General features: G+C 39.0%; 1 protein-coding gene across 1 annotated transcript in view; it reads right to left on the reverse strand.

The window, feature by feature from the left end:
* LOC116738297 (ephrin type-A receptor 3-like) overlaps window positions 1–9,212 on the reverse strand; it is a 111,096-nt gene extending 101,884 nt beyond the window's left edge. The window contains exon 1 of the mRNA XM_032594593.1: window positions 9,024–9,212. Within this exon, the coding sequence (XP_032450484.1) occupies window positions 9,024–9,111 (88 nt within the window). The 5' untranslated portion in view covers window positions 9,112–9,212. The remainder of the gene's footprint in view (window positions 1–9,023) is intronic.
* Window positions 9,213–17,073: the final 7,861 nt, after the last annotated feature.

The raw sequence follows: 17,073 nt of genomic DNA on the forward strand, positions 1-17,073 counted from the left end.
CGAGACAAAAAAAGTTTGTTGCTAAGCCCTCACTTTTGTTTATGGCAAAATGTCCCAATAGCTTGAATGGTTGAAACATTCACTGAAAACATAAAGGGTAACACATTAGAATTATGTATTTATTTATTTGGTACACTACGGTGAAGAAAGCAAGATACTAAAAGCAACTTTCTGATTTGGAAGACTGATATCATCAATATGCTGTTTTTGCTCTTTGCCAGGTTAACAGAATTTATTGCAGCAATTAATGCAAAACATATGTGCCGAAGTACCCACGTGAAAAGTATAATTGCCCCCAACTTAATTTGCTACCTTTCAAAACCCTGTTTTAGCTACCTTTTCTCAAGATCTCCACTTAAATAGAGTACAAGTGTTTTTATGAAAGTGGAGATAAATCATTATAATTTATTTTCTCATCTTAAGTAATTTATAAATTATCTTTCAAATAGAGAAAAGTTTCCTCAGGGAATAAAGTCTACTTTTTAGACCACGTTCTATTTCCCCCATTACTGACGTCTATGACAATTTCAATACGGATTCACAGTTTTTACTATATAAAACTCTAAATAATAACATTCACAGTATAGCGACAATTGCCTTACAATCTGTGTATGGATTTCCTGACAAAATCCTTACAGTATGAGGAAAGGAGTGTTTGAGAGTCCGGAAGGAAAGACAGAGGTAAGAATGTGTTAAGAAAAGGTAACACAGACATTGTTGTTTTTTTTTTTTTTTTCCTATTCCTCTATCCACATCAAATTTTCTTTAAATTATTTTCCTAGTGTGTCCCCCACCCATGTAGAGAATCATAACTTCGGAGTGTAAAAACTATGCAGTTTCTAAGTACTCTCTGAAGTACTTTTTTGAAAGTACTTCTTAGCACAATTTTTCACTCCCTTACTCTGGGTATTTCTAAATTATTCTTGCAAAGTCACAGGACGAATTAGCTAGTCACTAGGATTACCGTTGAAAAAGCCAGTGCTTTTCCTGAATGGAAGGATGCCTCCCTAATTCATAGGCATCTGTGTCATGAGGAAACATATGAGGTTAAAATCAAAAGACAAAGACAAAAGCGGGTCTGGCTCAGTTACTACGTTATTATGATTCAATTCCTCAATTTCCTCAATTGTAACAATGGAAGATGTCATAATACCTATTTTAGGGCTGTCTTAATGATTAAATGAGGTCCAGCAAACAGTGAATGATAATGTAGGGGAAAATTCTTTCTAACTAGCACAACTCTGTACGATTATTATTACAATGTTGGGCATGGCACTGAGGCCATATTTAGTTTCGGAATCCCCTGGATTCAACAATTCTTTTATGAAAAATACTGAAGTTCCAACACAACCACAGAAACATCAGCATCATCCTGCTACTAACCTACCTCGATAGCAGTGATCCCAGACACCCTCTCTGGCCCATTCCAGTTTTACTCTTAAAACCGGAAGAGGGAAAATCTCGTTTTAATAAAATGGTGCCAATCAAATATGAGGGGTGTAGGAGAAAACAGACAACTTTTAATCGTGCACCGGGAAGTTTATGGAACACGCCCACTTAACTGCTCTCACAAGGCGCCTAACAGGTGGCATAAGTAGCTTTAAAGAAAATGGGGGGGGGGGAGACTCCTCATTTTAGTTTTAGCAACTGAAGAATTGAAGGAAAGAAGGTCGTCTAAAGGACCAACAAATAGCCCAGAGGTCGGATCAAACAACAGCAAGCAGGACGACCGGACGTCTCAGGCGCTCCCGCGTGTCCCAACAGAGCAGCAGGTGGGTACCAGGAGCTTTCCAGCAGGGAGTTCGTTCTAGAAGCCTGCAGAACTGTATCCCCCTCCTCCACTTGCCACCTGGTGGGTCCCCTGAACTCGTAAGGAAAGGAGACCGCGCCACTTCCGGACGCCAAGCTGAAAAGACTGGCTGGTAGCGATGGGCGGGGGGGACGAAGATCTCCGGTCAAAGTCTATGGTGCGAGTCTGGACGTACCTGGCGGGTCCCGGGCGCCCGCGCTCTCTGGGCGGGCCCAAGCCCCAGGTGAGGAGAATCCGGGCGGTGTGGAGGTGGCCGCCTCTGCGAGCGCCAGCAGCTCCGCGGCAGCAGGCAGAGGGCGCACGTTTACCTCTCGCCCGCCGGGGTCTCCTGCCCGCGCTCGTTGCGCGTAACTTGGCGCCCTGGCGCTGCTCGCGTCCACCCGCCGCCCGTCCGAGCGCGCGCGGCCCCGCCGCCGGGCGGAAGTCCGCAGCCGCAGGGGCCCTGCGTGCGCCCGCCGCCCGCCGCCCGCCGCCGGCCGGGCCCGCGGGAGGTCCGCGCCGCCTCGCAGCGTTCGGGAAACGGCCTGCGGCCGCCGGGCTCCGAGACGCTCGCGCACAAAGAACCACCGCCCCCCTCCCCCAGAGGGCTGGGGCTGGGGGACGCAGACCCAGAGTTGAGTTTCTGTGATTTGATCTTGAAATCCGTGCAGAGAGAAAAAGTGATGAATTGTCGGGAGCCCTCGTTTTCCCTCCGCACCCCCGAGCCTGGTCCCGCGGGCGAAATAGTTTGCGGTTTCGAAGCCCTGGCGGTGGGTGTGGTGGCAGCGAGGAGCGCTTGCTCTTCTCTCGGTTGCCACATTGCTGTCACTACCCCCGAAGCCCTGCTGCGTCCTAAAATTTCTCAGAGCACACTTCTGACATGTAATCGGTCCTGTATTATCAAATGTAGGAGGTGTAATGCGAAGGAAAAGAAACGCCGTCATCCCCTCCTGTGGCCACCCCAGTCCCTGGCTAAGATTATTCACAACAGTTTGTTTGTACAGTGCTGCCACTTGTTTCCCCCCTCCTTCCTCGCCTATTATTCTGACTTCACCATGTTGGTTTGGATTATGTGGATTTTCACCCTTTGCTTTGACTGGAACAGCAGGACGTGGTTTAGAAAATGAAGGGAGGGAGGGGGCTGCACACTCAGGGCTTCCAGTTTAATAACATCACTCCAAGTTGGAGGCTTTATTTGTTGAACTGGATTTGATTCCACCCACCCTCCACATGCATTTGCCCAGGCATCCAAAGGGGGAAGCATTCTTTGGCATACAGTCTTAAAACTTTCCTGGATAAAGTAGTTTCTTCTGGGGGAAAATCAAAAGTTGTGTAAACTTTAGAGGAGAAACAACGCAACCTCCCGCTGCCACCACCCCCCCCCCCCCAATGCTTTTTCAGTCTGCAGGTTTTTAGGATTTTAATAAAAATTGATTAGCCAGATGTTTTAAGTGATAAATATTTTCTTTTTAAGCAAAATATTTATATATCAACATTGGTTTTAGAACCTTTGCACGTCTCTACCTCTCCCCATCTTTCTAATCAACTTTTTTGCCTGCAAAGACTTTTTTTTTCTTCTTTGTAATCCACCACACTTTTTATTTCAAAGAAAGCTGACAGGAGGCAAACTAATACTTGCTGACTTTCAGACTTTTCCAAGAGAAAACCTCCTGCCAGATTCCAAGAACTACCTGATACTAGGCGGCTTGTAACAGACCCAAAGAGTAAAATTAAGGGGAGCACATGGTCCCACATCCTGATTCCCACCAGGAGTATCTTCCTAGTTTGATTTGTGGCTTCGAATCCTTTGAATTTTTTAAAAGTCACAACATTACTTTTACTTCTAAAGTTGTTAGGAAAGAATTATCAAAGGTTTCCAAATTTTTGAGAAGCAAATTTCAAGTCCTGGATTTTGGTATACCTGGATGAATACTATAATGAATGTTTCACACCACCAGTCATCCCTTTATTTGAACAATCTGTGGAAAGCTACTTGTCCACTTTGTAAAAGCCCTGCATTGACCCTCCCTGGTGATAAAATCCAGATCTCTTCAAACAACCCAAAAGGGGACACCTGCATCTGTTTTTCTAAATCTTTTATCAAGCAGGAATTAAAAGAAGAGGTTTATTAAATGTTGTAAAGGAAAAGTGTGTATATTAGAAAATAAAGTGGAGGATCTTGACAGAAAATGATTTGTAAAACTTAGTGTTCTTCCAAGATACATATATTTCCTCTTACATCTAGTATTTATGCTGAACAAAATCTTTGGAAATGACTAAAATCAAAGGTAACCCACATCACAGATTTCTTAGTAAGTAAATGTAAAAACTTATCGAGTTTTGATGATTTGTAGAAAGTTTTATTAATGTTTTCTTGAAGATTTTATGACTTGGAAAAAGTAACTCTCAAGAACAGTCCTTGCTCTTTCCATTTGCGTTGAAGTTAGTAAATCAAATATACTGTGGAAATATGTTTTGCCTTTAAAAATCCTTTGCATATGTAACTGATTATTTGATATTTAAAAATTGCATATATTTTATTTCAGAAAAATTCCAAAGTTTCAGAAACAATTTTAACATTTAGCGATCTTTATAAAGAAAGTTATAGTGAAGTGAAGGTGGTGAAGAACAAACCGGAATTTGAATATTAACATGCGGATAATATATAAACACGATGAAGAATTTTACCAAACCTTTTCTTTAAAGATAATGTTTCTTTGGGCTCAAGGTGAAACTACTAAATTGTTTACATGAGCAAGTCACAGACCATTATTGTATTCAATTAATTTAAAAAGATCACATGACACTTCCCAACCTCACTAAACCACGTTTAAAAAAATGCCTTTAAGTTTTGATTGTGTACAACATTTTGTTTAAAATTTTTATATTAATTTTCAGTGCTTTTCATTTTTGCTCCCAGTTGTTAGCCTTACAACTTTATATAAATATAACCATGATGTAACACGTGGCAATAGTGTTTTATGTATGTAGTTTCCCTTTTATAGTTCCAGTTGTTTCTGAGTTATAAATATATCCAATTGACCTTAAATCTTAAAACAGGCAGAAAAGCAATATCAACTAGAGTACCAATAATAAAAAAGTATAAAACTGAAATTTTGATAGCTGGTTTGTATTTATACATCTATTGTTATTGCCAGAATATGTATCATTTAAAAGAAGTGTTAATTGCTCATTTATGACAAGTTTTAGAATGGTGTGATATATGTAACACAAGAGTGAGGAGAATGGGATATTGAAGTGGACATTTTTCTCACTTGGATTATTATTATCAATATTAGTCTTTGGAAAGATAAAGATTCAGAATGAATTAATTTCATGATAGATTTTGAGAGGTTACAAGAAGTTTCTTTCCGGCACAATCAAAATATTATCGTAGCAATTCGGGTTGTCAGTAAAAGCTTAAACAAATTTGCTGATAATCCTGTTAATGACCTAGGTCAAGTGTTAACTGTTGTGGGTTATAAAATAGTGAAATTAAGGTTTCTCCTACCTCCAGGCAAATAGCATAGTTATAACTGTTGGGGGTGGGGGGGTTAGCTATTAGGGGAGCTATTAAATTACAAAAATGTATAATGCATTCAATTATTTAGTCTAGTGTGATGAAATGCTATTAAAAGCAAATGTAAACCCTCTTTAAAAAAAAACCTATAAAGATATGACAGCTTAGTTCTCTATAAAGATTTCAATCACAATGTATTATTGTTTAAGGATGAGTGTTTATATATGAAAAGTGATGCCAATTTATAGTAATTTTTAAAAAGGTAATAATCCGTTATTTAAATGGCTGTCTCAAACATTTGCTTAATATTCAAAAGGAGGCATACAGTGTATATATGCAAATTTTAATTTTAAGCTTTGAACAATCGCATAGTCACCTCTAGTACTTGGGAGATTTACGTTCAGTGAAATACATTTCATAGATATAGTGTCCCAGACACTCCAATAAAAGTCTCCCAAAATAAGTAGCATATAAATATGCAGATTTAATTTTATCCACTCTTACTTTGAAAACTCTGATTTCCAGTGTAAAGAGCTCTATAGATAAACATTAATCTAATTTACAAATGCTTTTGGACAGAAAAATGACTTAATGCATTATGTACTGATGAATAAGCAGTTCATTCTGCCTCAGACTCCTTCAAATGTAGAAAAGTGTTTAAAGAGAGTACTTTATCCAATGCTAAAGAGATCGATACTTCACTTTATATCAAATTTTAACCATTTTCCAAAGTTATTTTATTTACCATTATTATCATCCATTTGGGATTACAATAGGGAGCAAACATGAACTTTTAAAATAATGCGTAGTATAGCAATCCCATTTTGCCATGAGTAGTTGATTTCCCATTGGAAGTCTTCTGTTGGCGTGTCATATAAACAGAGATCTGATAAGATTTTAATAAAGTTCTGTACAGCGTTAATAAAGTTTCTGTTTAAGTATATAGGCCAATTGTTAAAGTGATCATTGAAATTATGAATAATCTATTATCATTGAGGAGGCCAGTGATAGAAAGTATCACCTGGAGTCATTTTCTTGAAAGCATATTAGAAAGTTATTTGTAACTGTATTAATAAAAGACAAGTTCAGATTAAACGTTTTCTAAGTTTTTAAAAAATTGCTTTATCAGAGACCCATGGCATTTTAATATTGCTATTTAATTATCAAATCTCAAATTAAAAAAAAATCACACAGGGGCAAGCAATTAACTCAATGGCTTCTGTTTGTTCCCTTTTAGTTCTATCATGCCTAACTCCATAGAAGACCGTGAAATAAATTCTAGTAAATTTTACTAGTAAATTTCTAGTAAAAGTACAGTAAGTAGACTTTTTAGCATAGTATTTTAAATGCAACCTAGTATTTTATATGTCCATTCTCAAAACTTGTATCAGAAAGCTATATTAGTGAGATTCATTTTATCATTATTATGATATATGAATTTTCAGAAGCATGACTTTCTATTCAAATGACATTGTTAGAAGAATTGCATGGAAATGTTGGCACATACTTGGGTTTTTCACTTTTCATGTTGTTCATCTCAACTATTAAGACCTAAGCTATTACATTAATATTTAAAACTACACTCAAATATTTCCCAAGGTAAATCATTCATTTTAAATTTTGTTCCAGAGCTTCCCTTCATGACCTCAGGAGGGAAAGGAGACACTATCCATAGGACATGATCTGGAAAGAATAATCCCATGAACAATGGATAAACTTTTATCCAAACAAATTAAATGTAATTGTGTCAGTTTTCTGCATCTATTTCCCTTTCTACATACATCCCTGCCAGCATAATATTATATACATTATATATTGCAACATATACAAGGTGTGGCTTAAAGACAATTTACATTTGATTATTCCTGTTTCATTAAATTAATATTCATTAATTTTATATAAGCATGAATAAGTTTAAAAATAAAGGGTCTTTTTTCCCTCTTGCAATTTACTGAAAGGTTATGTTTTCAACAAAAATACTGACTCTCAGCTCTATCTCTGTGCATTATTAATTCAGCAAAATCCATTATCTAAATAGTTTATAAATATTCCATCTGGAGAAATACAATTATCATAGCAATACGGGAATAATATTACTATACTTCTAGTTATTGTCAATTCTTTAATATCTTCAAAAATTAAGGGGATTAAACAAACACTAATTTTAACTTACTAATATGTTACTCATTATACAAATGATTACTCCTGCCTTTCATTCAATGAAAAATTATTGACCATTACTTTCCAATAAAGATTTTAATTTGATTTGTAAAAAAAAAAAAAAAGTCACTTCTAGGTTATCAGATGATTTTCTTGATCCTTATATTTTAGAATTTTCACTTTCCCAGTTAAAAAAAGACACAGAAAAATTTAATGAAATCTGCCAAATTGATAAAGACAGTCACTAAGGGAAGAACAAAATTAAACTGCTCTATTAGCAATGAAAGTAGGTCAGTAAATATGAGAGGCAGTGTTTAGATTCAATGAAAAGTTTCTAAACATTTTGCGTATTTACTTGTCTTTTTAAAATAATGCATACAACACACAACAGCATTGGCTTGCCAATATATTTTTAGTGGCATAGTATGTAGTGAAGCATTTCACATCAATTTCTCAGTATTACTAAACTGCAAAACAGGTTGCTAAACGTTACTGTTATAAGTTCAAAATGATTAAGAGGCAAAGTTGTAAGTGTTGCTTTAAAGCAATCAATTATTTAGAGAACTTTGTCTTAAGAGTCAGTGATTGTATTCATAAATCATTAGGAATAGATCACAAAAGGTATACATGAAAAAAGCAATGTATCTATCAAATACACAATCTTATAGGAAACATTGGTGTCCTCAATGTTACATGTGCACTTTAGTCCATTGAAAAGGGATGAATGCCCATTAGGAAGAAAATAAATAACCCAACATCAGGAAATGCATTTGCTGCATATGGACATTATTTCTCTAATTTTCTATTCAGTTATTTACTATACCTACCCAAGAGCTTTTCACTATTCATCAAGTACATTCCCTTATTTGTATATAAACCCTTAAACAAAGAGAATCCAATCTAAGCTTATTGTAATTCCTGCAAATATTACTTATGTTAATGTGGCATATGCTGCTCATTAGAACCTGTACCATAGAGCAAACCATCGCCTGGCAGGATACACATCACTTCAATAAGGCTATTGCAATACACACACACACACACACACACACACACACACACACACCATCAGCTTCAACAAACTCTGATTTCCCTTTAGTCCATTCATAAATGCCATGATCCTAAGTAGAAACAACCTGTCATTACCTTTGAACATACTAAAGAATCTAGCGAGGAGGGTTGGGTTTTCTTTTAAACTTCTCAGAGTACTACATGGTCATAATTAGAAAATAAAATACTGCCACGGCTATTTGGCAATTAGCATCGTGGGTTGTAAAACTGGAGGATATTTCTTTCTTTCTGCTTAAAATTAGCCAACAAGGTAATTGCTTGAATTGGTATCAGATTAAAAACACATTTTAGGTTTAGGCAATCCAAAATTCTCTCTTAAAGTCTTTTAGAAGACACCGGAAAATAAAAGCACATCTTTAGTTTACTCTCAGAGCAAACTGCTTTATTCTGAGGCACCTTAACGACCTAAAAAGGTTTCAGGGAGAACGTGCTTTGAAGAGCGTTAGCTCTGCGGGGCAGGGCAGTTTGCTCTACCTGGCTTACCTTCATTGGAAGGTTGGAGAATCAGTTCCCCAAAGCAATGGAGAGCGGAGCAGCTGAGAAGGAGGAGGATGGAGAGGTGACAATCCATGTTGCTGGTGCAGAGGGCAGTGAGAGGAGCATATCTCCATGAAGCATGCCACTGATGTGAGGGGGAGCGCTCTGATTGCTGGAGAAGTTACCATGCTCCGCTCGCAGGCTGATGTCAAGTTTGACACTGGAGATAAGGAGGAGTCTGGCTGCCTTTCCTCGAACCTCGCTCAGGGACTTCCCTGGGTCCTAGTGCCGTCGGAAGTGAGAGCTGTAGGGGAAGGAACAGCCCGCCAAGGCTCGCAAACTGCTCTGAAGCACAGAACTGGGGAGCTAGGGGTGGGGCTGGGGGCCGCCGCCAATAGGCAGGAAATCCAGAAGTTGTGATGGGGCAGTGGCAGAAAGCAGTGGAAGGGAGGGAAAAACACCCGCTCCTTATTTTCATTGAAAAGCAGCTATTTTATTGTTTGCTATACATGCTCTGTAGGTTAATTCCCTGAAGAAACCAGAAACCCTGATAGGAATGTCATATGGCAGTGTGAGCGAAAAAGAAACTGAAATGTCAGAAGATGTTTGTAGTAAAAGAGCAGAAGCCTTTCATTAAAAGAAAAAAAAAATTAAAGATGATTGTGTAATTCAAAGGAAAATTAGGATTATTTCTTTACTATGTTCAATGTAATCATAACTCTTATGAGTCCTTTGTGGTCCAGAAAGACACTTAGACACACCTCAGATCAGAAAGTCTTTTCAATTCTACACCAAATGGTATCAGGGCTTTCAATAGATTTGGCACAGGGATTTCAGTGTACATTTGTTGTACTTTAGTTTTCCAAACTGGGGCGTAACCTTCACCATGCTAAGGAAGTGAGCAGACCCAGCCCTAGGAGTGGCTGCTGGGCAGCATTTATTCTTTCTGTGCTGTGGGTGTAAATAAGAGTAATACAAATCAAATCTGAAGTCCTTGGCAACACATCACCCCCCCCCCTCCTTCACCATCTATGTTAGGATCTCTGGGATCTGTGAGATAAACATGGCATATTTCACAGTCCCCCATTCAGCTTTTCAGCCACTTGCAATCTGATAATAGCTGGATGTTCTTTTACATTCCAACTCCAATGGCTAAATCATAGTGTCCTTGCACTTGCTCACTTCACACCACGCTTGCCCATGTTGGGCAATACAATTGCAACCGACTTCAGCTGAATAATTTTGTGATTTATATTTGGAGAGCTCTCTTCACTTATCTTTAAAACATCCCCCGGAAAACGATTACTCAAATATCCTCCTCCTCATCTGTCTTTTGCTACTCCAAACAGAACCCGAGACTTCCGTTCTTTGCACAACTCCAGAAAGTAAAGATAGGTGGACAATTTTAAGATCAGTGATGAATTTTAGAGCCCTAGGTTGGGGAATCTAAATCTAAATAAGGGTTTGAAGAGACCTCACCAAAACATAGTCTTTCCACAAACGCTATGTTTTTGATGAGGGAACCCCATTTTCACATGAATTGAAGTTCAGGGCCTCTGAAGAGAGCTTGTTGGCTGGGATGGGGGGTTGGGAGGTGGGTAGAGGAAGTGACTGGGAGAGTGGCCCTGCTCGCTTTCTATGTATGCCTTGTTACTTTGTATCTCTAACTTCTTCCCACGTTATGTCACCGGAGGCTGTGGAACCCTCTTCAAGTGCCAAGTCTGTCAGAATTGAAAATACTGACAGATACTGAACAGAGGGCTCAGATAATGGTGACTCTGGCATTTTTTTAAAAGTTGCAGCACAACTCGAGTCTTTCCATAAGGCACTATTCTATTGTTCTAGGGCTAGATAAAATTTTCCTGAAACTTGAAAGAAAATAAAGTGTTACTTGGAATGACGACTTATAAATATTTTAGAAAAATACGCCCATGTGCTGATAGCCACATACATTGGCTTCCCCTCACACTGCTTCTCTCTTCACAATTAACTACTGTCACTGTGGAAAGAGGACTTCATGTTTGAGGGAAGCTACGATAGTGTGAAAATACGTAAAAAGCAATTATAATGTAATTGCAGGAATATAATATAAACAATGTAAGATGTCTCAATTATAGACTCTCTAAGTCAAGAGACATCAAAGAGTCTCCACAGTCTGAGTGGCATTCTGGATAGATGTATAAAAGAGTGACATCAGCAAACAGAGGGAACATTAAATTTGGCCAAAGATAAGAGCAAAGGCTAGAGGAGAAGGCAGCTATTTCAAGGAAGCCCGCATGGAGAAAGTAATATTTGAGGTAGATCTTGTAGGATGATTAGGAGCTCGGTAATTGGAACAGTGGATCGGAAGGCAGTGCAGACAGGCAGGTATAACATAAACAAACAATAACAGTTTCCAAGTAAGGGCAAGAGAACGCAGCTGGCACATAGAGAACATAGAACGTGCATAGAACATAGAGAATGTACGATACAAAAAGGGTTAGGATACAAGGAAGTAAAGGGTGGGGACAGAGTGCTGGGAGATGTTCTCCAAGAGGCAGACTGGAAACTGTAGAAACTCCTATGCCACATGTCAGTGATTTTACAATGTATTCTAGACAAAGCAGAGACACCAAAAGTATTTCAGCAAGTAATAACTTATCCCATCTGGGTTTCAGGAAGAAATGCTCTTGATAGCACAGAGCAGAGTGTCTCCACCTGTGGTATATGGACCACCTGCTATGGAAGTATCTGTAATGCTTTTTAAAACTGCATAACTCAGGGTGTCTGGGTGGCTCAGTTGTTTAAGCGTCCAATTTCGGCTCAGGTCACCATCTCCCGGTGCGTGAGTTTGAGCCCCTTGTTGGGCTCTGTGCTGACAGCTCAGAGCTTCGATTCTGTGCTTCCCTCTTTCTTTGCCCCTCCTCTGCTCTCTCTCTCTCTCTCTCAAAAATAAGTAAACATTAAAAAAATTTTAAATAATAAAAAGTGCATATCCCTTCTGCACACCACAGACTTACTGAACTGAACCTCTGAGGTTGGGACCCAAGAACTGCAACTTGACAAGCTCTTCAGTTGATCCTTGTGGTGATCCTGACATTTGAGAACCACTGCTGAACATGAAAGAGGGAAAATCAGAGTCCAAATGGTGAGATCTGAGGCAATTTTAGAATAAAACTAGGGGTACCTGGGTGGCTCAGTTGGTTGAGCCTCTGACTTCCGCTCAGGTCATGATCAGGTCATGATCAGTTTGTGAGTTAAAGCCCCACATCGGGCTCTCTGCTGTCAGCACAGAGCCTGCTTTGGATTCTCTCTCTCTCTCTCTCTCTCTCTCTCTCTCTCTCAATCTCTCTCTCCCAATCTCTCTCTCCCTTAAAAACAAATAAACATTTAAAAACATAATAATAAAGGTAAAACTAAAGTAACATGGAACTGAAGTACAATCTAACAAAAAGAACGAAAATACAAGATGAAATTAAGATACATGCCTGAGGTAAAACAAACACTATTCCCCAAGGAAAAGCTGAATTTCGGATTTGAGGAAGAGGGAGATGACAGATATCTGCAATATTTAGTTCACCTGAATACTGAAACTAGTATTTCAGTTCAACAGAATGTGAATGCCGACCACGTACCTGATTGTGTGTTAGACACTGAGGGTAAAAACATGAAAAAGACCTTGTCCCTGCCCTTTAAATAATTTAGAATCACATGATAGCAAGTGTTACATACAAGTAGAATATTTTCACAGTGCAGGGGAGAAGAGTCCTGAGAAGATGAGAAGAGAGAATAAGCGTAAAAAGCATGCTTTGGGGAGGAAATGACACATACCTCTAATACTGGAGCATAGATTTTGAGGTGTGGTGAGGGGATATGAAGAGAGGAGACAGGAAGAATAGGAAAGCGTAAGGTTATAAAGAATTTTGTGAACCCTTCTAAGGAGCTTGGACTTGAAGGTGATGTAGAGACCTATTCATTTTGCATTTTAAAAAGATCATTTTGACATACTTAAATCCAGAGAGTAGAATGGAAGCGAAAACACCAATTAGGAGCCAAGAGACCAATTAGGATCCCTCTGCAACAGCATAGCCAATATCATGTGGAGATAGCAGTGGGGCTCTTGAATCAGACTAACCCTAACAGGGCCCTTGCTCTGTCACCCTTAGTAAAACTCTAATAATAACAGATCCTATTTGATAGGGATGTTGTAAGGATTAGATAAGCTTTAGGATGGTACAGAGAAAGTCTAAGCCTAGTGCCTGACATATTAAAAGCATTCCATACATTTTTTATCTGTATCTAGCAGAGAGATCTAGAAGGTCCGATCCTGAGCAGGCACACAAATATAAGTAGGGGAAATTGGCATAACTTCATAATTATGGATTATGAGAAATGAACTGGATACAAGCATCTGGGAGGCCTCTCAATCTGTGGCTTGAGTGAAGAGGCAGTCAGCAATACAAAATCAAAGAAGATTGGCGTGGGTACAACAATTTGTATTTTGGGTGTATTTTACATCAAGTGGCTCGCGGGAAAACCAGGAATAGATGAAAAATTAGGAGACAAAGACCTTCACTGGTGCTGTTCCTTTGGGAATAATTTCATTTACAAATAATAACTATTTAAAAAAAAATAAGTAGGTTCCTCCATATAAGCAAAGTGTTGACAGAAGGATCAGTTGGCCAAGGATGAAACCCTAGCATATACCAATATTTAAAAGACAGGCAGAAATAGAGCAGAACAAAGAACCGGAAGAGATTAGCATATTATTAAAACTTTTTAAGAGTTTCACAAAGAATTCATGGTCAACGGTGCCTGCAAGGAACATATTCAATAAGATACTGACTGAAGAATAACAGTTGGATTTGACAGCTGAAGGTTTTGATGACTTGGATGGTAGCAGTTCTAGAGGAGTAATGAGTCTGCTGCACGTAGATTGAGCTAAAGGAGTACATGGAAAGAGAGGAAGTAGAAATAGTAAATGTACTACTCTTTCAAGAAAGTAAACTTAGAGGAGAAGGCATGCCTAAATGAGGAAAAAGCAAAGGGTAATGAGAATATTAAAAAATGGGACGGGCTTGGGGCGCCTGGGTGGCTCAGGGCAGCTCGGTTAAGGGTTCGACATTTTTTTTAATGTTTACTTATGTTTGAGACAGATAGAGACAGAGCATGAACGGGGGAGGGGAAGAGAGAGAGGGAGACACAGAATCCTAAGCAGGCTTCAGGCTCTGAGCTGTCAGCACAGAGCCAGACGCTGGGCTTGAACTCACAAACTGAGAGATCGTGACCTGGGCCGAAATCCCACGCTCAACCGACTGAGCCACCCAAGCACCCCAAGGGTCCCACTCTTGATTTCAGCTCAGGTCATGATCTCACGGTTTGTGAGTTCCAGCCCCCCTTGGGCTCTGCGCTGACAACGCGGAGCCTGCCTGAGACTATCTTTCTCCTTCTCTCTGCCCTTCCCTCGCTCACACTCTTTCTCCTTCTCTCAAATTAAATAAATAAACATTTTTTTTAAATGTTAAAAAATGCAAGAGGCTTGTAAGATATCTCTCTTATGTGCTTAGTTGACAAGTGATACAATTATTGATGAGGAATTTCGTGGCTCAAATTGGGGATATGGAGTAAAGGTGAGAAAATAACAGCCTCTGTTTAGGACATGGCAAGATGCAAGGGTAGATATTCAAGCCAGGAGTTAGATAGAAAATAAGAAGCCCAGAAGGGAGGGGAGGTCAGACACTGTAAGTTAAACAATGATTAGTGAATTGGTAGTAGCTTAATCCACTGGAATAGATGAAATTGTCCAGAAAGGTCATAAACAGCAGGGGAGAATCAATTCTGTCAAATAAAATATTCAAAAGGCAGACGGAGTATGTATAATTATCAGAATTAATTGAGTAGGAGTAAATGTTATAAAAGAAAGGTAAGGAAAGAATGGGTTGGAAATGACAAGAAAAATGAAAATTTCAGGAAAGGAGAGAATCAACAGCAACAACAGTAAGATTTTTTCCTGTTAATGGAAAGACCAAAGGACTGGGAATCCCTACCCAAAAAAAGTTCACACTTGGAGCTGCAAAATTCTTTAGAGCTTATCATTTTACAGTTAGAGAAAGACTAAAACTTACTGACTTCATTATGTTCCTGCAGTCAAAGGCAACAATAAGGAAAGTGTCTGAGAGCCCTTGCCAGGATGCAAAGAAAACATTAGAAAAAATACTTATGAGGAACTTTATGAGAAAACTTCCATTACCTAAGTGTTTGAGGGTTATTGGAACAGAATAATCCAAGAAAACTTCACGAAGCGTTGTGATTTTTTGGGACAGTTACTAAATTTTGAACTTGAAAACAGTCGCAGTGGGCTGCACAAATCAATTTGCTGTATTTTAACCGATATCCACCGAATTAACATATCTCAAATTTAAACATACAGGTTTATGCAATCAATATAAAAATTAGCATGCCTGAATTCATTGAAAAATGCTAATTGTAAATTAAAAGGATTTCACTCAATTGTTATAAAGCGTCAAAAGAAAAATAAAGAAGAAAGGAAAAAATATCACAGATGTGGCTTGCTAGGATTGACCAATGCTGTTTAAAACACACGCTTACACTCACTTTTATAACTACCTCTGAAACATTTCTCTACTTTAAAAAACAGACTTTAGTACTACCATTACTTCCTAGTCTTCCATTTCCCTTGCCAAAAACCAGTCAAAACAAGCCAAGAGTTCATCTTAAAATCTAAGGAAAACATCCCAAAGCTCTGAGAAAACTCTGAGCAAGAGCACAGGGGGCTTGAGGTGGTTGAGGGACAAGGGAGCATTTGGCTGAAGCAGAACCTACATCATCGTCCTTGTAAGCCCATTTTGGGACTTAACCATATATATTTACACACACTTATACGTTCATAAACATATATACTCACATTCACACGTGCACACGCACGAAGGAAATGGTGTATTGATGCTCTATCCAGCCAAGTTTTCTAGAGCAGGAGGTCTCAATCTTTAACATACAGAAGACTGGGGAGCTTGCACAAATGCAGACTGTGATTTTGGAAATCACAGGACCTGAGATTATGCATTCCCTCAAGTTCCTACGCCCTGTCTTCTGCAGGTCTGACAACACTTTGTACGGCAGAGTTCTAGAATACGTAGATCTTGTTTGGAAAATTAGTATAAATATGTGTATACGTATATTTATTTTTTTTTATTTATTTTTTTTTTAATTTTTTTTTTCAACGTTTATTTATTTTTGGGACAGAGAGAGACAGAGCATGAACGGGGGAGGGGCAGAGAGAGAGGGAGACACAGAATCGGAAACAGGCTCCAGGCTCTGAGCCATCAGCCCAGAGCCTGACGCGGGGCTCGAACTCACGGACCGCGAGATCGTGACGTGGCTGAAGTCGGACGCTTAACCGACTGCGCCACCCAGGCGCCCCGTGTATACGTATATTTAAATATAAGCATGAACATATCAAAAAGTCAGATGGTTGGGGCGCCTGGGTGGATCAGTCGGTTAAGCATCCAACTTCGGCTCAGGTCATGATCTCGCGGTCCGTGAGTTCGAGCCCCGCGTCGGGCTCTGTGCTGACAGCTCAGAGCCTGGAGCCTGTTTCAGATCCTGTGTCTCCCTCTTTCTGACCCTCCCCCATTCATGCTCTGTCTCTCTCTGTCTCAAAAATAAATAAACGTTAAAAAAATTTTTTTAAGTCAGATGGTAAAAATACAGGAATACGTGGCCCAATAGGTTCAACTTCATCTCCCAATAAATTTCAAGATAAACCTAATGCTCCCCCAAAGTAGTTAGATAATACTCTAGTATCCTAAATCCCTCTCTTCTAGAAGGTAAGTAGTCAAGACTAATTCACCATTATTGTTAACTCTTGGTTCACTTTTATCTAGATCACTCTTGTAATCATTTTATAATATACCGATCTTCATTGTTATTGAACTGTTTCAAGGGTATGAATTGTCTGCCCAATATTTTAAGTTCTTAAATGACAAAGTAAATATCAAACATTATCTAGAAGACAGAAGACACTGTTCAACACAATAGTGTATAATAGTCTCTTTCA

Source organism: Lynx canadensis, chromosome C2, assembly GCF_007474595.2.
Source record: "Lynx canadensis isolate LIC74 chromosome C2, mLynCan4.pri.v2, whole genome shotgun sequence".
NCBI classification, from domain to species: Eukaryota; Metazoa; Chordata; class Mammalia; order Carnivora; family Felidae; genus Lynx; species Lynx canadensis.